A 20,954-nucleotide genomic window follows, 5' to 3' on the forward strand; every position below is an offset into this window, starting at 1 on the left:
ATTATAGATTCTTAGAATTGTGTTTCGTTTCATCTGTGGATGTGTTGGTTACTTTGAGCTTGTGGTCTTCATAAATAACCATCATAAAACACATCTGTCGACATCTAGTTTGAAGTGCTTTCGGGACAAGAGTGGGGTAAAGTGTGTTAGTTTTTCTCTTATGTTCTTCTAGAAACATGTCTTAACGTTGCAAAATATATCGGTTATCATTGCAACCATGAAGCCTGTTGAATTCATAACGTTAAAAAAATACAGTTGTTTTGAAATGAATCATTTCCCAAAAGCCTCCCCACCCAAGGCTGTACGACAACACAGAGAAAAGAATGCCGGGTGAAGCTCAACCGTTGAGTGGCCCACAACCAAAACCACAACAGCGATTTTGTTTTCATCCAGTCATCCAGAAGACTAATGCAGAGTCTGTCCTATCAGAATAACTTAGTCCACAGCTGTTCCAAGCCTTAGGAGTTGTCTCTGTTGTCTTTGTGGATTAGGAACAAACACCAACAGCGCAAAGGATCATTTTGTCATGGAAAGATTCCTCATAAATAGCGTTTGTGAAGCTCAGTAACTCTATCCGTTGCTGTCTGCTCCCAGAGAAGGTGGGGGCCATGGGGGCTGGAGGAAGTTGGATATAAATGGATGCATTTCAGGAAAGCAAAATTCCTGTCAACAGTCAATTTTTCCGACCAAATGTGACATTCGATGCTTTCTCTCTCTCTCTCCCTCTCTGTTCCCCCTCCATCTCTCAGACTGTCATGCTTCATCACAGTCCAAGCTTGATGCTCTCTCTCTCTCTCTCTCTCTCTCTCTCTCTCTCTCTCTCTCTCTCTCTCTCTCTCTCTCTCTCTCTATCTGTCTCTCTCCCTGTGAAGAAGACTGATTTTGGAAGCGGAGTCGTACTGCGTGGTCGTGGAGGAGTTAGACCTCTGTCATGTGACGCTGTCTGGTGTGTGTGCGTGGGACGACACAAACACACACCCAACACACTCCTCAAAACATACACACACATTCAAAACACCTGCCACACACATACACACTTGACAAGCATTTACTACACATCAGGGACCACACCATATTAGTAAAAAACGAAACAAAGGTGCATATTTATTGAGATTAAATTAAAATTCACAAAAGGGATCGGGGAAGTTAGGGTTAAGCTTGGTTACAGATACATAATCATCAACATTTATGGATCTGGATGCATCAGGCATTCAGATCTAGGAGTTTGAATGTGACTGGTAACAAGGAAAGTCACCCATAAGTTTCACACGCACTGAAGTTGTACATAGTACGTATTCTCATTCAACTGCAAGGTTAGAGCAGGATATATTTCACGGCCCGTTCAATGTGTGTGGTACACTGTAGGAGGGCTGGTGAAGCTTCAAAGACACATGGTCTGTCTCTCTGCATGGTCATGAACCGAGATAGATGGGGAGAGATGATGCACTCAGGAGATACAACATAGAAGAGAGATGCTTGGTTGGCCTCGCTTCCTAGGGGGAGTGTGTCTTTCTATGTGTGTGTGTGTGTGTGTGTGTGTGTGTGTGTGTGTTTAGAGAAAGCGAGAGAAAGAATGTGTGTGTGTAAGTGTGTCTGTGTGTGTGTGTGTGTAGAACATTCAGCTGGCGCTGCTGAAGGACCAAGTCCTATTAAACGCCTCGGAGAGTCTGAGGACACAGGGCAACAGACGAGCCTGCAGGTGCTCAAAGCTCCGTTAGATGGTGCTGTGACCAAGGTGGTGTCTCTGTCCTCCAGTCATCTCTCCCCCTCTCTCCCCCTCTTTGGGAGTCCCCTCTCTTCCCCTCTCTCCCCCTCTCTCTTTCTCTCAACCGTAGACTCTGTCTTCAAACTAACTGATGTCGTCCGGATGAAGAGATCAGATACACTGCATAACATTAAGAGATAAAAACAAATGATTAGTTAAGCTTTGTGTAATTTAGGTTTTTCAGGTTTTGCCATTGTGTCTTCGATTTAGTGGTTTAATATGCCTAATCAACCCTTCAACTCATTAATCGTTAACAACACAATACATGCTCAACACATTACACTGATCTGATATATAAACATGTTTAGTTCCTTTCAGAAACCATTCAGAGTAAGTTGTTTTGATGCCAACATTTCCGCTACTAAAGTGCTCATATCTTCAAACATCAGACTTGACATTTCTGCTTCCCTCCAGCAACATAACTCTTTCAGATTATCATCAGCAGACTAAACAGAACATAAATATTTCTAGTCAACATTAGAACCTCTCCTTTCGTGTGTGTGTGTGTGTGCAGAACTCCTTCAGCTGAAGGGGTTGAGGAGGAACAGAGATAAAGACTAATAACAACACTTAGATAATAATGCGTCACAACATATCAAATAATAAATATAGATTTGATATAACAAGGAGGGAAATTAACTGGAAATCCTTGTAAGTATTTTTGTATCTCTTCTTGATAGATCGTGCCTGGCACAATGAAACCGGTGCAATAGCCCCAAAACATGCAAAACCCGGACAACCTGACACTTCAAGGCAGACCAAAGCAAACAAGCTCTGAGAGATAAACTGATTTCATGAAAGTTCTGGAAGTAGATCTTGAGTTATATCTGCCACTTTGGACGGATGCCGAGGGGAGAATTCAGATTCTGCTTCTTTAAATAGAGAACATCCTTCACGCTTCCTCGGTTTCAGCTCTCCGCAGCCTGACTGAAGACTAGGAGGGGTAAAATAAGAGAGGGAGAAAGTGGGAGAAAAAGAGGGAAAGAGATAAAGAGGTAGAAACAGAGAGGGGGAGAGAGAAAGAGGAAGAGAAAGATGGAGAAGAGAAAGAGAGAGAAGGAGGGAGGGCGATAGGGGCTTGAGGGGGGCAGAGAGCACAGCAGGGTAGAGCACTACAGGATATCTACTCTGCCCTTCAGCTTTTACAAAGTAAAATGATTAGGATTTCTATTTAGAAAAGTAATTTACCAGAACCACAAGATCTTGCTCAGTCCTTACCGATACATTAGGTAACTTCCACATAGACATGAGAGGACGAGAACAAGTTTACATGAGCTAAAACTAACTTGAGTTTAAGAGAAAGGTTATTTACAACATACTGACTGTCTGACTTGTGCTTGTGTGGGGTAAAGGGGATGTTGTGTGGAGCTGTCTAAGGCTCTATCATCACATATGATTCGAATATCAACAGCCGGGGGGGCCGATTGGTCACGTTTATTTTGAGTCCTGAATCTCAGCAGTGATGCCCATGTGGGGTTTCCTACTCTCTCATAGGTTGGGAGATGGTCATGTGAAGAGTCACTCTGTCGTCTAATTGGTCAAGAGGTGGTGCCAAATTTCCAACTGCCTTCTCATTGGTGTATGAGGCGGTCATGTGAGGAATCCTTCTGCCTTTTCATTGGTCTACAGCGTGGTCATGTGACTGCATCCCCACCGTCTCATTGGCTTTCGTTGCGGGTGGTGGACCGGATCTTCATTTCGGTGAACTTGAGGGAGTACTGCCAGCCGGTCCAGGATGACCACTCGATGCCGTCGGCGTAGGACGTGTGCTGCCCGCGCAGGTACTGCCCGTTCAGGTTGGAGGTGTGGCAGTTACGGTACCACCAGGCACCGTGGTAGAACGAGGCACAGTTGTTCTCTGAGTGGTCGTTGTCCTGGTCCTTGGTGGTGAACTTCATACCATTGTGTTTCAGCAGGGAATCTCCTGGAGAGAGGAGAGGAGAGGAGAGGAGAGGAGAGGAGAGGAGAGGAGAGGAGAGGGGAGGAGAGGAGAGGAGAGGGGAGGAGAGGAGAGGAGAGGGGAGGAGAGGAGAGGAGAGGGGAGGAGAGGGGGAGGAGGGGAAGGGAGGAGAGGGGGGGGAGGATGGGGGGGGGGAGGGAGGGGAGGGGACAATGATCAATAATCACCAATCACAACCCACACAACTTCTGTAGCCTTCTGTATAGAACAGATAGAAAATAGACTACAATGGGGACTGAATTCAACTACAATAGTGTTTGTGTGTGAGAGTGAGTGTACATGTGTGTTTGTTTGTGGGCCTGGCCTGTATAACATGTCTGCCAGCCTGGTGAGAGATGGCCTTGTTACGTAATTAGAGCACAGATGCAGAGATAGAGACAGCAAGATGGAGCAAGATAAAAAGACATGGAGAGAGAGGGAAAAAGAGAGACAGAGATAGACAGAGCGACAGAGAGAGAGAGAGTGAAAAAGAGATACAGAGATAGACAGAGTGACAGAGAGAGAGAGAGAGAGAGAGAGAGAGAGAGAGAGAGAGAGAGAGAGAGAGAGAGAGAGAGAAAAAGGGGACCCGAGAGAGGACCCCGCTGCTGCTACATGCTCTTCAGACAGAGTGTTTACATCTCAGTAATGATAAGGCCATATTAACATAACAGGCCAGCTGACGTTGGAGACGTCCTCCTGACTCATTACCCACAACCTTCCCAGCGTCTAACCTCAAGGTCACCGCTCTGGACAGACCAACAGCAAGAGAGCGTGGGCTTCAGTTTCAGTCTTTGTGTCAGAGTGTGTGTCAGAGAGTGTGTGTGTGTGTGTGTGTGTGGAGGGAGGAAGGGGGCATAAATAGCCCTCATGGTGAGCTTAGACTTGTAATAAGCGAGTGGTACAGCACAGGGAGTACCCTACATTTACTGGGATGATAGTCATAGTACATCAGGAGTCTAGTTCTACTACAGTGAGTCCACTAGGAGTATTGTTCTACTACAGTTAGTCCACTAGGAGCATAGTTCTAGTACAGTTAGTCCACTAGGAGCATAGTTCTAGTACAGTTAGTCCACTAGGAGCATAGTTCTAATACAGTGAGTCCACTAGGAGCATAGTTCTAGTACAGTGAGTCCACTAGGAGCATAGTTCTAGTACAGTTAGTCCACTAGGAGCATAGTTCTAGTACAGTTAGTCCACTAGGAGCATAGTTCTACTACAGTTAGTCCACTAGGAGCATTGTTCTAGTACAGTTAGTCCACTAGGAGCATTGTTCTAGTACAGTTAGTCCACTAGGAGTATTGTTCTAGTGTATTAAGAGCACAGTGTGCATGTGAGACCTGCGGTTCCGGAGTATTCCGAGATGGTGAGGGGGTAGCCGTCCTCGTCAGGGTCCACGGAGAACAGGCCGACTCCGAAGGTGGAGTACTGAGCAAACGCTGTCCCGTTCTCAAAGTCCTCCAGGTCGATACGCAGCTCGTAGTTTGACTGGCTGGTCAGGGCATGCATCCTTCTTAGGCCTGAGTAAACACACACAGATGCACTGATCAGACCCGGCCAATCACACACATCTGGGTCATCGTGTGAGTCTGGCGGTTAGTCAATTGGTGCAGCACGTGTGGCACTTCATTCATCCCGAGGGGAAATTATCAGTTTGTCAGTTAGTTAGTTATTCAGTCAGTCAGTAATTCAGTCGGGCAGTAAGTAACTCAATTACTTAGTCAGTCATCTAGTTAGTCAGTCAGTCAGTTAGTTAATTAGTAAGTTACTTGGTTTGTCAGTCAGTTATTGAGTTAGCTAATTAATTAGTTACTTAGATTGTTCATTTTTCTCCTCCTTCCATCCCTCCTAGTTGAATGCTCCTCGCCTTTGCTGCTAACAGTTTGTTCACAGCGAGCTTTCTATGAATATCTCAAAGCTAAGACATTAGCATTAGAAAGCATCAAGCCGTAACCATGGAAACAGAGCAAGACTAAAAGTGGTGATGGTAAAACCTGCATCTCCCTGTGAATTCACTTAACTGTTTGACTTTAATTGGTTCCCTTGAGAGTCTCCCGGTAAATTGCAACAGCAGGTTTTTAGACTGCTCAGAATCAGCTGCTAAACTGAAATACCCAGGTTATTTTACTGTAAATAGGTTTAACTAAACACCTTTGTGAGTGCACATGCACACACACTAACACACACCCCCCTCCTCACCAAACCTTCTCTGTCATTTTTTCTTCTCTCATGCCCTTTACTTTCTCCTCCTCTCCTCTCTTAATGACAGTTGCCTTTCTTTGTCTTTTTGTCTTGTGACATTTTATTATTTTCGCTACTTAGACAGTACAGCACTTTGGTGGCAGTTGTTGTTTTTAAATATGCTTCATGAATAAACTTGACTTGACTCCTCACCTCTCCACTCCTCACAGCCCAGCTTGCAGACGGTTAACAGAAGGTTTTACAACGAAATACACCTGGCAGAACAATCAACCCTTTGAAAATATAAAATCCTTGAATTCCTAACAAAATCTTTCAACTATTGTACAGAAGGTGAATCATTGAGGTACCACATGGGCTCAAACGAACCAATAGTCAGAACAGGCAACTAGTCGATGATGGACTCATTAAAGGGTGCAAAACTATTGTTTTTTTGGGGATATAGATGTGTGCAGATGTGCTTGGTGGTAACTGAATGATGAAGAGGGTCTGATGGAGTTAGGTCACTTTGATGGACTCTGTTTTAATTGGTGTTTCCAATTCCAAGGAGGTAAGGAGAGGATGGATGAAGAGATGGGGGGGGGACAGGGAGGAAGGGAAGGAAGGAGGGAGAGGGGTGGAAGAGAGGAGGGGTGGAGGAGAGAAAGGATGAAGAGATAGGGGGGGACAGGGAGGGAGGGAAGGAAGGAGGGAGAGGGGTGGAAGAGAGGAGGGGTGGAGGAGAGGAAGTGGAGGAAAGTCAGTAGATCCAATATACATAAAGACTAACACATACACACACACACCTACAAGCATGTACTCACACACACTCTCACAAACGCACGTGATGTGCTTGGCTGTAAATTGTCTTCTAATGTTTAAGCCACATTGGCATGCTGAGTGCAGATCTCATTCTTTCCAAAAGAGCACAGCACAACTTCTTTTCCGAATTCAAATGACTGATTAGAAAATAACAGATAATAGAATGTACTTTGCAGTTGTCTTCTGGTAAGTCAGAATGAAAATTAATATGCTGATTATCTACAAAAGGAAAATATGGGGCTGCAATTGCAACCTCGCTCTTTGATGACTTAAAATACTCCTATTAATATTCATATCTCCCCACATATCGAAATAACACTGATATCCACAGATTCTCAGCTAATTCCAATGCAAACCTAGAAGATGAGAATTTCTTATTCATTTTGTATGTGAAATTAATAACATGTGTGCATGTATGTGTGGAGGCAATGCTTTGGTATTTACGGTGATGATGTTCACATTTTTTAATTGTGTGTGTGTGTGTGTGTGTGTGCAGTGTGTGTGTGCCTGCATATAGTGTGTGTAGTAGAAGTTGGTTTATTCATCCTTGAGGGGAAAATGTGTGTGTGTGATGTGTTTGCGCTTGCACTACATGTGTGTGTGTAAATGTGTATAAGTGTGTGTATATATATGTGTGTGTGCACATGCGGTACATATAAGTGTATGTGTGTGTGTGTATAAGTGAGTGTGCTCACCTAGCCAGTGCTCCCCGGTGATCTTGCCGAAGCCGTCCCGGTACGCTGCCCAGTCCCGGTAGAAGTTCACGGCCCCGTCCTCGCGCCGCTGGATCACCTGGGAGACGGCGACATGAGGTCAGCAACACGAGACGACACAGCACTCTGACCTGGACAGCCAGTCAGCTGACCCTGAACGCACACCAGCCATGCTGGTCCTGACCCTGGACACACACCAGTCATGCTGGTCCTGCCCTGTACACACACCAGCCACGCTGGTCCTGACCCTGGACACACACCAGCCATGCTGGTCCTGACCCTGGACACACAGCAGTCATGCTGGTCCTGACCCTGTACACACACCAGCCACCCTGGTCCTGACCCTGTACACACACCAGCCATGCTGGTCCTGACCCTGTATACACACCAGCCATGCTGGTCCTGACCCTGTACAAACACCAGTCATGCTGGTTCTGACCCTGTATACACACCAGCCATGCTGGTCCTGACCCTGTACACACACCAGTCATGCTGGTCCTGACCCTGTACACACACCAGCCATGCTGGTCCTGACCCTGTATACACACCAGCCACCCTGGTCCTGACCCTGTACACACACCAGCCATGCTGGTCCTGACCCTGTACACACACCAGTCATGCTGGTCCTGACCCTGTACACACACCAGCCATGCTGGTCCTGACCCTGTATACACACCAGTCATGCTGGTCCTGACCCTGTACACACACCAGCCATGCTGGTCCTGACCCTGTACACACACCAGCCATGCTGGTCCTGACCCTGTTTACACACCAGCCATGCTGGTCCTGACCCTGGACACACACCAGCCATGCTGGTCCTGACCCTGGACACACAGCAGTCATGCTGGTCCTGACCCTGTACACACACCAGCCACCCTGGTCCTGACCCTGTACACACACCAGCCATGCTGGTCCTGACCCTGTATACACACCAGCCATGCTGGTCCTGACCCTGTACACACACCAGTCATGCTGGTCCTGACCCTGTACACACACCAGTCATGCTGGTCCTGACCCTGTACACACACCAGCCATGCTGGTCCTGACCCTGTATACACACCAGCCACCCTGGTCCTGACCCTGTACACACACCAGCCATGCTGGTCCTGACCCTGTATACACACCAGTCATGCTGGTCCTGACCCTGTACACACACCATGCTGTATACACACCAGTCATGCTGGTCCTGACCCTGTACACACACCAGCCATGCTGGTCCTGACCCTGTACACACACCAGCCATGCTGGTCCTGACCCTGTTTACACACCAGCCATGCTGGTCCTGACCCTGTACACACACCAGCCATGCTGGTCCTGACCCTGTATACACACCAGCCATGCTGGTCCTGACCCTGTACACACACCAGTCATGCTGGTCCTGACCCTGTACACACACCAGCCATGCTGGTCCTGACCCTGTACACACACCAGCCATGCTGGTCCTGACCCTGTTTACACACCAGCCATGCTGGTCCTGACCCTGTACACACACAAGCCATGCTGGTCCTGACCCTGTTTACACACCAGCCATGCTGGTCCTGACCCTGGACACACACCAGCCATGCTGGTCCTGACCCTGGACACACAGCAGTCATGCTGGTCCTGACCCTGTACACACACCAGCCACCCTGGTCCTGACCCTGTACACACACCAGCCATGCTGGTCCTGACCCTGTATACACACCAGCCATGCTGGTCCTGACCCTGTACACACACCAGCCATGCTGGTCCTGACCCTGTACACACACCAGTCATGCTGGTCCTGACCCTGTACACACACCAGCCATGCTGGTCCTGACCCTGTATACACACCACCACCCTGGTCCTGACCCTGTACACACACCAGCCATGCTGGTCCTGACCCTGTATACACACCAGTCATGCTGGTCCTGACCCTGTACACACACCAGCCATGCTGGTCCTGACCCTGTACACACACCAGCCATGCTGGTCCTGACCCTGTTTACACACCAGCCATGCTGGTCCTGACCCTGTACACACACAAGCCATGCTGGTCCTGACCCTGTTTATACACCAGCCATGCTGGTCCTGACCCTGTACACACACCAGCCATGCTGGTCCTGACCCTGTATACACACCAGCCATGCTGGTCCTGACCCTGTACACACACCAGTCATGCTGGTCCTGACCCTGTACACACACCAGCCATGCTGGTCCTGACCCTGTACACACACCAGCCATGCTGGTCCTGACCCTGTTTACACACCAGCCATGCTGGTCCTGACCCTGTACACACACAAGCCATGCTGGTCCTGACCCTGTTTACACACCAGCCATGCTGGTCCTGACCCTGTACACACACTAGCCATGCTGGTCCTGACCCTGTATACACACCAGCCATGCTGGTCCTGACCCTGTACACACACCAGTCATGCTGGTCCTGACCCTGTACACACACCAGTCATGCTTGTCCTGACCCTGTTTACACACCAGCCACACAGCTGCTGAGAGAGGCTCAGCATTGGGGCTGTATTAGTGGAGTGTCCTGCTCTCTGCTGACCATTACTGCCTGAGAGCCATCTGTCACACACTGAACTCCATTAGTGATTCTGTCCATCAGGCTTCATGGTCGCGTCTCTCTGTTTGTATGTAGGATAGCTTCTACACACGCCCTGCAAACAGGGATGAAGAGATGGAAGAGTGAGGATTTGTCATTGATATTCAAACAGCCACTGACCAAATGTAAACATGAAACCCACAGGAGCACTCGGGCTGCGTGTGGACCTCGACCAGAAGATACAGAAGTTCAGTTGAAAGATCATCTTTTTGAACATGCTTGCAACAGAACACACCTCCACTAGAACATGTACTGTGCCTCTATTAGAAGTGACCTCCACCTTCAAACAAGGCAGGTGGAGGTTTGGAGATGCTCCGAGGAACATTTACCCAGGTACAGGAGGTGCACAGTATAATTAATGTGGTTGCTTGTTTGTGTGTGTTTATGTGTTCATGTGTTTGTGTATGTGAGTGTGTGTGAGTGTTTGTGTTTGGGGTGTGTGTGTTTATGTGTGAGTGAGTGAGTGTGTGTGTGTGTGAGTGTGTGTGTGTGTGTGTGTGTTAGGGGAGTTTTGATTGAGCCGCCCCTCGGTCTGACCTTGGAGTGAACAGATCAGAAAGAAAAAAGATTCTGTCAATAAAACATAGCAGGTTTCTGAACAGAAACACCTGAATACACTATTCATGGAGAGGAGGCTTATGACCGAGCAAAGAAATCTCTTACAGCCTGAGAAGAGAGAGAGAAAGAGAGAGAGAGAGAGAGAGGGGGGGGGGGGGGGGAAGGGGAAGGAGATATAGATGGAGTGGGGGAGAGAGAGATGGAGAGAGATTGTGAGAGAGAAAGTGAGGGAGAGAGAATTGGGGGAGAAAAGAGGAAGCAAAGAAGGTGAATTGTAGCTTGTCCCCCAGAGAGAGAGAGATAGAGCATAGCATAGAGATCCAAACCGAGAGAGAGAAAGAGAGAAGCAGAGAGATCCAGACAGAGAGATCGGTGAGGGGGTGAGATTGATGTTGGAGGCCACAGGACACCTGTGATAACGCAGAAGCAGAAAGTGCTGACTCGGAACCCTCGTTTGCAGGATACACACTCCCTGAAATACATGTTACTGTGGGAGCCAAGCTAGGGACACACACACACGGCTACACACGGACACACCCACACACTCAGAACTGTTCACCTATTCAAGAAGACACAAACACAACCCCCCCCCCCCCCCCCCCCCCCCCCACCAAAGGACCCTGACATCCATCAGGGACCCAGACAGACAATAATACCAGTTATTTATGTGTCAGTGACACAGCGACTCAGAGATGGAGAGACATCCTGTTTTCACACTGCTGGTGCCCACTAATGGAGCGCTAATGGCTCATTTATCCCATCCTGCTCTGCTCTTCACCATTGGAGGGTATTGTCTGGGGCTACGGAAGGGTGTCCCCTAAACTGGCCCCTGACCTGCCCTGGCGCCAGCTGACCTCTGACCCCAACCCTCCAGGTTAGGCTTCACACCCTTAACTAAAACGTCAGTGTCAGAGATTACCAACACCCCACGCCGCCAAACCTGGCGCCCCCGGCCGGTCCTGCCCTGCTCCACTGACCTGCGGGGAGCAAGGTCCCGGAATTCCGTGATCTCCCATAAACTCGCATAATCTCCTAATCTAATCTGTCAGATCCCTGTCTCTCTGGAACCAGGAGGTGTCACCACAAAGCGGCTTGCGGTGCCAGATCCCAGATTTGATTGGCTGATAGAGAGGAACTGTAATTACCAGGAGAGCCAGAGACACTTGGGGACATCCTGCAGCCAAGACTAGTTAGGAGACTGGCTCTGAGGAGTAAAGCCGCAGGTCAACCTGTCATTAGATTGACAGGAGGTCGACTGTGTGTGTGTGTGTGTGTAAGTGAGTTTATGAGAGTGTGTCTATGTGTGAGTAAACGAGTATGTGTTTGTAGGCGTGTATATGAGTGTGTGTGTGTGTGGGTGTGTGTGTGTGTGTGTGTGTGAGGAGTGTTATGGAGGGCAGGTTTGTCTTCTTTACTCCGAAACAGGAGCAGCCTCGGGAAGATCTGGGCTCAGGAGGGATACAGAGACCAGGGAGTTCAAGGCTCCTGGTAGAAGCAGATATGTACACACATGAAAAATACATCTATCCTCAGAAAAATACAACAAAATGGCTTGAATCGTACATCCGACAGACAACTCTACAATTCCATTGTCGAGCGGGGATAAATATTTCAGCTCCAGTTCTTTCTGGAATCGTATTGAATAATGAATACCAGCTGTTTATATCCCCTCTCTCCCATCTTTGAGCAAATACAATGCTCTTCAGTCTGATTGCCCGGGTAGTTGTCCTGGAGACGAGGGAGGTTTGAATCTTGAGGATTAGATGTCTGGTCTCTCAGAGAAGTGAAGCACTACTCGCCTCATAATGTGTGTGTGAGAGAGAGTAAGTGTGCGTGTGTGTTTACATGTTGTGTATGTTTTGGTGCCTGTTTCAATGTGTGTGTGTATCAGTGTGTTTGATTAATATATATAAATTCATAAGTTCATTCATGTATATTTTATATTTTAAATTGTTTAAATTTTAGATCGTTTAGTTCTTAGAATTAGTTTGACTATTGTACTTTTATACTTATAATTTAAGATACGTTTATGTTTATTGTTTGCACCTTCCTTGTCATGTCCCCAGCCTAGACCAGACCTGGTTCTAGTCTGTCTCTTCCAGGTCCAGTCATCCATTCACTCCCTCCCGGTACCTCAACTCACCTGCGGCTCATTCCCTCATCAACACCACAGCTCTTAAACCCCAAATTGTCATCCACTATTCGCCAGTTTGTTGAATCACCGACCCCACGTCTGTATTCCTTTCCGTGTTTTTGATTAGTCTATGCCTGTGTTTGTGCTGACCTTTGTTTCTGTTCTACCACCAGATCACTGCTTCCGGTCCTCCTACCGGCACCCCGCTCCACCATCCACCAGTTACCCTCAACCGTTCTCCCCCTCTCTTTCAAATAAAGTCTGCGCACATCCAGAACCTTGTGTGTCATGTGTTTGGGTCCTCAGTACAGCCTTGACATTCCAGCCACAGTAAATTCTGTGTTTGTGTAAACCTACATGGCGCACAAACCCAATTCTGATTGTGATTCTGATTGGATGTGAGTGTGTGTGTGGGGGAGGAGCCTGTGTCCCTGTCTGAGGCTCACCGTCCAGCCCCCTCCTTCAGTGGTCATGTCACAGTACACCTGGAAGCCGGCAGGGTCGTGTGTGGGGAACACGGAATAGATCCCGTCTTCTCTCAGTCCGCTGGAGAACAGGTCACTGCAGTCACGAGGCCTGGAGCCTGGAGGAGACACACACACACAGATAAACACACACATAAACACACACACACACATAAACACACACAAACATGTAGAAACACACTTGTTCAACACGTCTGTGTGAGTTTGCGTGTATCTAGATGGGTTTCTATCATTTATGTGTCTACCGTTGTGTGTGTGTGTGTGTGTGTGTGTGTGTGTACCGTTGGCGCAGCCCTTGGGTCTGGCACTGCGTACAGGAGCTCTCTGCAGGTCGGCCTTCAGACGGCTCCTCAGGTTCCCCGTCTCCTTCTGCATGGAGGTGAGGGCCTCGCTCACCGAGTTCACCACCTTCACCATGTTCACCTGGCTCTCTGACAGCAGCTGCATTAACACATTCACACACACACATTAAAACGTACACGTATCAACACACACATCAATACACACAAACAACAATATATACATATACTGCAACACACACATACGAATACAAAGATAAAGCGCTAGGCAAAACCCCTACTGTAGCACTCGCACACACTCTGTTTCTCTCCATGGATGGCTGTGTGTGTGTGTCTGTGTGTGTGTCTGTGTGTGTGTGTCTGTGTGTGTGTGTGTTTGTGTCTGTTTGTGTGTGTGTGTGTCTGTGTGTGTCTCAGTTGGACACTGACAGTAGGCAGACAGAACACATCAGTTCGTCCTGAGAGTGTGTAGGTGTGTGTGTGTGTCCTTAAGGATGTGTATCAGATCATGGATAATGAAAGGAAGGCTATAGGGTGTCTCCTGGTCTCATTAGCTTCCATGCTCCTCTGCACACTCAGCCTCCTGGGGTCCAAAGGCACTCAAAGGACACGCACACACACACATATATAACACACACACAACTACATACACACACATACACAACCACACACACACATAGGATGTATCGCTATTTCTATTCAGCAGGACATGAGAATCTGTATTATTGATTCAGGAGAGAGGCATCCAGAGTTTGATGGATGCCAACTATGCAATCTCACACTGCTTCTACAGATTCAACTCCCCTCCCGCCCCATGCCCAAGTGTGTGTGAGTGAGTGTACCCTTGTGTGAAAGTGTGTGCGTGTAGTGTTAGTATGTGTGTGTGAAAGTAAGCATGTATATGAGGGAATCTATCCTTGTGTGAGAGCGTGTGTGTGAATGTGTGTGTCTGAGCGAGTGCGTGAGTGTTCGTGTGAGTGAGTGTATCCTTGTGTGAGAGCGTGTGTATGTGTCAGTGTGTGTGTGTGTGTACGAGTGTGTACGTGTGTGTGAGTGAGTGAGTGTGTGTGTGCTCCACCTGTATGAGCCTGCCCTGCTCTCCCTGCAGAGTGCCCAGCTCCTGGCCCAGGCTGCCCTGTCCTCTCCTCAGCTCTTCGTTGTCCTGCCTCAGAGTGCCGGCGTGGGCCGCCAGCTTGGCCACCTCCTCCGCCAGCTTGACCAGCAGCGTGCGCTCCTGCCCCTTCCCCGAGCGCAGGTCCGAGTCGTGGTCGCTGAGCGAGCGCAGCAGCGACGTCTGCACGCCCTCCAGACGCAGGAAGTTGCCGTTGTAGTCGGGGCAGTTGGGGTCGATGAACACGTTGATGCGAGAGCCGTCGCCCCTGTCGACCGTCACCAGGGCGCTGCCCTCGTCCTGATTGGTGGAGACGACGGGCGCGCCCCCGAGACTGAGGTTGGGGATCTGGTAGTGGTTCATGAGCAGGATGGCGCCGGTTACCGTGACAGCCAGTAGGACGACTACAAAGAGGAGAACCGTGCAGAGGAGGTAGCTACACCTCTGGAGGAGAGGGAGGGAACATTATTAGCTATGATGATGTGTGTGAAACTGACAAGCGACTCTAAAGGTCTCTTTCTCTGTAAATAACAAGCCCATTACAGACTGTCTCAAGTGCATGGCTTCTCTGCAAGTGGGAGGAATATGAACAGCCATATTCACACACACACGGACACACACACACACACGGGGACACACACACACACGAACACATGGACAAACACACTAGCTTTCACCATTAAACACAAGAGATGATTTTCTGTTTTCTTCTGACCCCTTCCATTTCCTCGGAGGCTCTCTGCTCTCCTTCCACCCCGTCCTTTTCCCTCGTCTCCTCCCCTCCCTTTCCTTTCCCTACCAGTCGTCTCCTCTACTCTCCCCCCTCAACTCCCCTCTCCACTCCACTCCCCCCTCTCCTCTTTTCTCTTCTCCTCTCTGCACGTTTCTCCTCCCCCCAGTTCCCCATCTCCTCGTATCTATTTTCCTGTAACTTAGACAGACAGACAGACAGACAGACAGACAGAGTGTCTGGAGACCAGGGGATGAGTAAGGGCAGGGTGGCTGACGAGATGCCTGGCCTCAGCCTGCGTGCCTCACTGTTCATCCGTCTGCATATCCATGTCTCCTACAGGAGAACCCAACCCAGGGGGCAATGCTTGGACAGCAGAGCTCCTGCCTGTGAGGAGACACCTCCGGTGTTAGCGGGCCCCGAGCTGCTCTCCGGAGCCTCACGCCACAGCTTAGTCTGGCAGGAGAGCAGGTGCTGCAGATTACACTCCCTGTAATCTGGCTAACGGCCTGATTCAGACACCTCTCCTCCTGGCTAGCGACTGTCGCACGGACAGGTACAAGCACAACTACAGATAGACGGACAGGAGAGATGTATAGTTTGGTACGGATATGTAATTTTACAGAAACTGTGTGTGTGGTTGGATAGTGAGACCAGCCTTTAAATGAGGACTAAAGATGTGATTAGTACCCAGAGGGAATCTTGGTGCCCGAGGATCACTAATCCTCCTAGCAGGCAGATTACAACACTCTCAACTGTGTGTGTGTGTGATCCTATTCCAATAGGCTAGTCCTCATGTCAGTGTCAACCCTGTTAGATCAGGCATCAAGCACATTCTCAACAGGTCTCCTACCCACAGAAACACCACAGCAATGCAACAGAAACACCAAAGAAACACAACAATACCAACACCAGTACTGTAGAAACACCACAGAAACACCACAGAAGGTGTAAGCAGATAGGAGGAGACCGCTTAGGACGGGAGAGAGGCAAAAGAAAGGAAGGATATTGAACAGGGAGAGAAGAGAGAGGGGACAAATCATCAACACACACTGTACACACACACAGTGTACACACAAACACACACACTGTACACACAACCACACACACAGACTCCTATTAAAAAGCACATTAAACCAGCCATTTGTAGTAGAATTAAAATCTTCCAGGCGCAGGTTTTGTTGTGGTTGGTGAACCTTGAAATGGACATCATTAGGCTGTATTTTAGGTTTGTCCACTGACAACAGTCAGCCAGTCAGAGAAATATACGACCGGCCATCAACTGCCAGTCAACAGCTCTTAAGCAAGTCAACAGACACTAAAAAGTCAGCTAACCCCAAAACCAGTCAGCAGTCAAGATACAGTCAGCAGTACAACAACCCAAAGACTCAAACCAGTCAGTTCATGTTGGGGCAGGTTGCTTCTCTTTCAGCTGCTGTAAATAGGCCATAACAAGAACTGTTTTCCTCCGTGCAGTAGATTAACCGTACAGCTTGGTCTCATTAAGCTGCTGTGTTATTCTTGTAGCAGCTAAATAATCTACCCTCACCTCTGCATGCTGCGACTGTTATCTCAGTATTGATCTAAAGTGTGTGTGTGTGTGTCGCCTTGGTACACTGAACTGAATAACTCAATAGGGTTGCGCTTCCCTGGAAACATGCTGCTGTGGGCCCCATACTTAGCTGTATGTCCCTGTCACACTCAGTAAACCAAACCAGCAAGAACAAGGGAAGGAATTACACAATCCATCCATCATATTGGGAACATGCAGCTGTGTGTGTGTGTGTGTGTGTGTGTGTGTGTGTGTGTGTGTGTGTGTGTGTGTGTGTGTGTGTGTGTGTGTGTGTGTGTGTGTGTGTGTGTGTGTGTGTGTGTGTGTGTGTGTGTGTGTTGTATGCCATAGCCTCCCAGCAGGACAATTTTTTTTATAAACAGAAAGAGCTGCAGACTGTAAATTTGAACAGATGAGTGACTGACAGGTCACTGAAGGACAGATTACTGACTGACTGGTACAACTGGACAGGATCATTCATTTTAATTAATGTTGAAATGTCACTGAAAATGTCAGTATTTACAGTGCTACTGATTGACAACAACAACAAGAACGACTGGTTGCTGAAAGGCTGGTTTTACTAACACTAAATTGATCATTTCGACTACAGATAACATTCGGGCGAAAAAAAGGTTAAAGGAGAGGGAGAGAGAAGAGGAGAGAGGAAGAGAACTCTGCAGGAAATACCTACAGATTTATGCCGCGGTCCATCCTCGAGCTCCGAAGCGCTGTTCATGATTTTCCAACGTTCGTTTACCATTCTCTGAAAATCTTCAATCCGAGATTTGACATCATTGTTGATGTGAGGTGTAGTTTACGTGACAATACAGACTGTGCAGGTTTAATTTAGTCCCACAAGAGAATACGTCTACACACAACGGGGAATAAAGATATTCCTCACCTGGCAGGTTGGTCTAGCCTAATACTACAGGCAGTCCACAAGGGTTTGTCTAGGCTACAACAGACATGTTGAAAGTATACATACATGTGGGACCTCCTGCAACGAATGAAAAAAAATCCGCAACTGGGAGATGTTATGTGTAGAGTAATCTCCTGTCTTGTTTCACTGTCCGACGGTCAGTCTGATGTCACAACTTCACACCGTTGTTTAGTACTATTAAACCTAAATCCTTAGCCTACCAACCGAACGAAGATATGAAAGATGAAAGATTTTTACGAAGATGTAAACATTTTCTTGAAGGAAAAGGAACTAGACCCCTGGCATCCAATCGAGGTTGGAAATGTACTCTCAAATTGAAAGTGCGATAGCTCTGTCTTTACTGTGCTCCCGCCCCCGGTTTATCTGATGTGAGAGAGTAAAACGGTCAGCGTGCGTCTTGAAGATTTTATCTCGAGCTGTGTTGTAATGAACAGCACTAGGCACAGGCATCAACAAAAAAAACATATTAGCCTCGCGTGCCTGTGCCAGTAATGAGCAAGTGCGTGTGTGTGTGTGTGTGTGTGTGTGTGTGTGTGTGTGTGTGTGTGTGTGTGTGTGTGCGTGTGTGTTTGTGTCTGTCTGTTTGTATGTTTATGTGTGTTTACATCGAGGACAAGTGAAGTAAGCAAGAAGCCGTTACCCCAGGGGAACAACATGGATTGAGACCACCTGCCACGAGTTTCTATAGCAAGAACAAAACCTTGAAGGCAGCAGGTAGTGTGGTTTGTATTGATGAATGGACGTGTAGTGTTGCTGTTCCACACCGTTACACCAACACGGTTGCAATTACTTAAAATGCCACAAAGTAACAAAGTAATTTTGAGACATCAGTGCTGCAGTTTCTGCGTGACAAAAGAAAACAAATCAATGCGATAGTTAATAAAAACGTTTAAAAAATCGATATCGAATCAAAATATATTTTAGGTTCCATATTTGCAAAAACAAGAAACTATCCAATGCAAACCATCCCCAACCTTTTTTAATTTATTCTTGGTCTAGTCTAGTGTGTGGAGTGCAGTGGTCATCGCTGCTGGTTGAGGCGAACGTAGCCAGGTAGATACTCAGGTCTGGTGGGTCTGGTGTCAGACAGTGCTAGCTAGCTGCCAGGGACCATGGATAGACAGATGGAGCCCCAGATGGACTCCCTGGGTCAGCTGGACGTAACCGACCCATTGGCTGGACATTGAGTGGACACCGGTGGGTGGTGTGGCACAAGATGATTGGGGCGATCTATTGGGAGTCATATGCTGTTTGGGTCTGGGTAAAGGGATAGGGACAGGGACTTGGAGAGACAGTCAGTGGAGGTAAATCTGAGAATAACAGACTGTACCTGGCAGGATTACAGCTGACTTGCTGCGGGGGTCCAGCACCAAATTAGTCTGCTACACAAACATGCTCTGCCCGCCTGCCTGCCTGCCTGCCTGCCTGCCTGCCTGCCTGCCTGCCTGCCTGCTTGCCTGCGTGCCTGCCTGCCTGCCTGCCTGCCTGCGTGCCTGCCTGCGTGCCTGCCTGCCTGCCTGCCTGCCTGCCTGCCTGCCTGTCTGCCTGCCTGCCTGCCTGCCTGCCTGCCTGCCTGCCTGCCTGCCTGCCTGCCTGCCTGCCTGCCTCTGTCTGTCTGTCTGTCTGTCTGTCTGTCTGTCTGTCTAAGATAGTGTATGTATGCGAAGAGACAGACAGGCAGACTGACCCACACACACACCCACACACATACCCACACACACACCCATATACACACCCACACACACACCCACACACACACACCCACACACACTAGCACAACTTTTACTGGGACTGCAGAGGTGCTTCACTAATATGAGATGACAGTCACACGGTGAATATAAAACTCTAGTGTCTGTCTGAGCTGACTGTGAAGTCACAGAAATCCTTTTTGGGATGAAAGGCATGAAGGCAGCAAACTTAAAATAGGAGGTGTGGAGGGGAGGAGGAGATAAGAGAGGAGGGGAGAGGAGGAGATGAGACAAGAGGGGAGGAGAGGAGAGAGGAGGGGAGAAGGAGACAAGAGGAGAGGAAAGGAAAAGAGAGGTGGAAGAGAGGAAAGGAGGAGAAAAGAGGCCATAGGATAGAAGAATAAGATGGAGTAGACTACAGAAACATGTAATGGTTTTCATCTAAACTTGTCAACATGTCAGAACTTAATTATGTAACATGCAGTCCTGTGTACCACAGTTGGCAGGAAGCATTTCTGTCTCTATGACTCTGTGACCAAAACAACTCTGAATTCCCTTCAGTTCACCATATATCACTCTATTATTGAAGCACTTAACTAGTCCATACTGTGGTTGGACTTTATAATGTAGTCATTTTGCAGACGCTTTAAGCCAAAGTGATGTGTAGGGGGGGATTTGAAGCTACAACCACTTGATCTGTTATCAAATGCTCTACCACTGAGCTATACCCATCCTGAAATCAAGCCCAAGGATGTTGTGATAGCATCCGCCATGCTGGGTCAAATCTCACATTGTCCTGGTCTAGGCTCTCTCTCCTGGTCCTTCTGCAGATGGATTTGACCTTCTGTACAGATGCAATCTGCTCCTCAATCACAACATGGTGTTGAGCAGATAATCTGGGAGTGATTAGAGATAGTCTGACTTGATATGGACCATCGTATGTCACACCAAGACACAGAGGGAGTGCCGTGTTTTAGAACCATTCCAAATAGAACCCTCTCCTGTTGGAACCCACGGCTGCAAAGTGCCTCTCCGATACAAACCCCTTCACATTTACATTTAGTCATTTAGCAGACGCTCTTATCCAGAGCGACTTACAGTAAGTACAGGGACATTCCCCCCGAGGCAAGTAAGGTGAAATGCCTTGCCCAAGGACACAACGTCATTTGGCACAGCTGGGAATCGAACCGGCAACCTTCTGACTAATAGCCCGATTCGTCGGTCATGTCAGGTTAGTCCTTTTAACCCCTCGTGCTGCCTTTGGGTCACATGACACAAAGGTTCACAACGAACCATAATTGTGTTGACCCAATTTTACCCAATACAAAAAAAAAAAGCATTTTCTTTTAATCTTTGCTTCCCTTTGTTTTTGTATGTGGTAAAGTTGTCGCAATACAACGGTGGGTCAAAATAACTGATGGGTCAGAATGACCCGAAGATAACACAAACAGAAAGTGAGTCT

The 20,954-nt window shown here is 48.1% G+C and overlaps 1 protein-coding gene across 2 annotated transcripts; it reads right to left on the reverse strand.

Annotated features, from left to right (window-relative positions):
* Positions 1–2,799: 2,799 nt before the first annotated feature.
* On the reverse strand, positions 2,800–18,147 carry fibcd1a (fibrinogen C domain containing 1a). 2 transcript variants are annotated; one of them, XM_047048708.1, is made up of 8 exons: positions 17,850–18,147; positions 17,556–17,635; positions 14,550–15,026; positions 13,454–13,613; positions 13,134–13,270; positions 7,400–7,496; positions 5,045–5,224; positions 2,800–3,689 (listed from the first exon to the last, which is right to left on the reverse strand). In XM_047048708.1, exons 2-8 carry the CDS (start codon positions 17,622–17,624, stop codon positions 3,424–3,426), a joined length of 1,386 nt encoding a protein of 461 aa, XP_046904664.1. In that variant the 5' UTR covers positions 17,625–17,635; positions 17,850–18,147; the 3' UTR covers positions 2,800–3,423. The 2 variants fall into 2 exon arrangements, with proteins under 2 accessions (XP_046904664.1, XP_046904663.1); XM_047048707.1 differs by having other exon boundaries at positions 17,766–18,147.
* Positions 18,148–20,954: the final 2,807 nt, after the last annotated feature.

The sequence above is a fragment of the Hypomesus transpacificus genome, chromosome 24 (genome assembly GCF_021917145.1).
Source record: "Hypomesus transpacificus isolate Combined female chromosome 24, fHypTra1, whole genome shotgun sequence".
Lineage (NCBI taxonomy): Eukaryota > Metazoa > Chordata > Actinopteri > Osmeriformes > Osmeridae > Hypomesus > Hypomesus transpacificus.

What these genes read in the sequence shown, in the direction of transcription:
- fibcd1a (XM_047048708.1), bottom strand. Translation starts at nt 17,624, where the DNA reads ATGGTAAACGAACGTTGGAAAATCATGAACAGCGCTTCGGAGCTCGAG. An exon ending in CACCGGGGAGCACTGGCTAG is followed by an intron (nt 5,225 to 7,399) that starts GTGAGCACACTC and finishes GTGTTTACTCAG; the next exon opens with GCCTAAGAAGGATGCATGCC. An exon ending in GGAATACTCCGGAACCGCAG is followed by an intron (nt 3,690 to 5,044) that starts GTCTCACATGCA and finishes TCCTCTCTCCAG; the next exon opens with GAGATTCCCTGCTGAAACAC.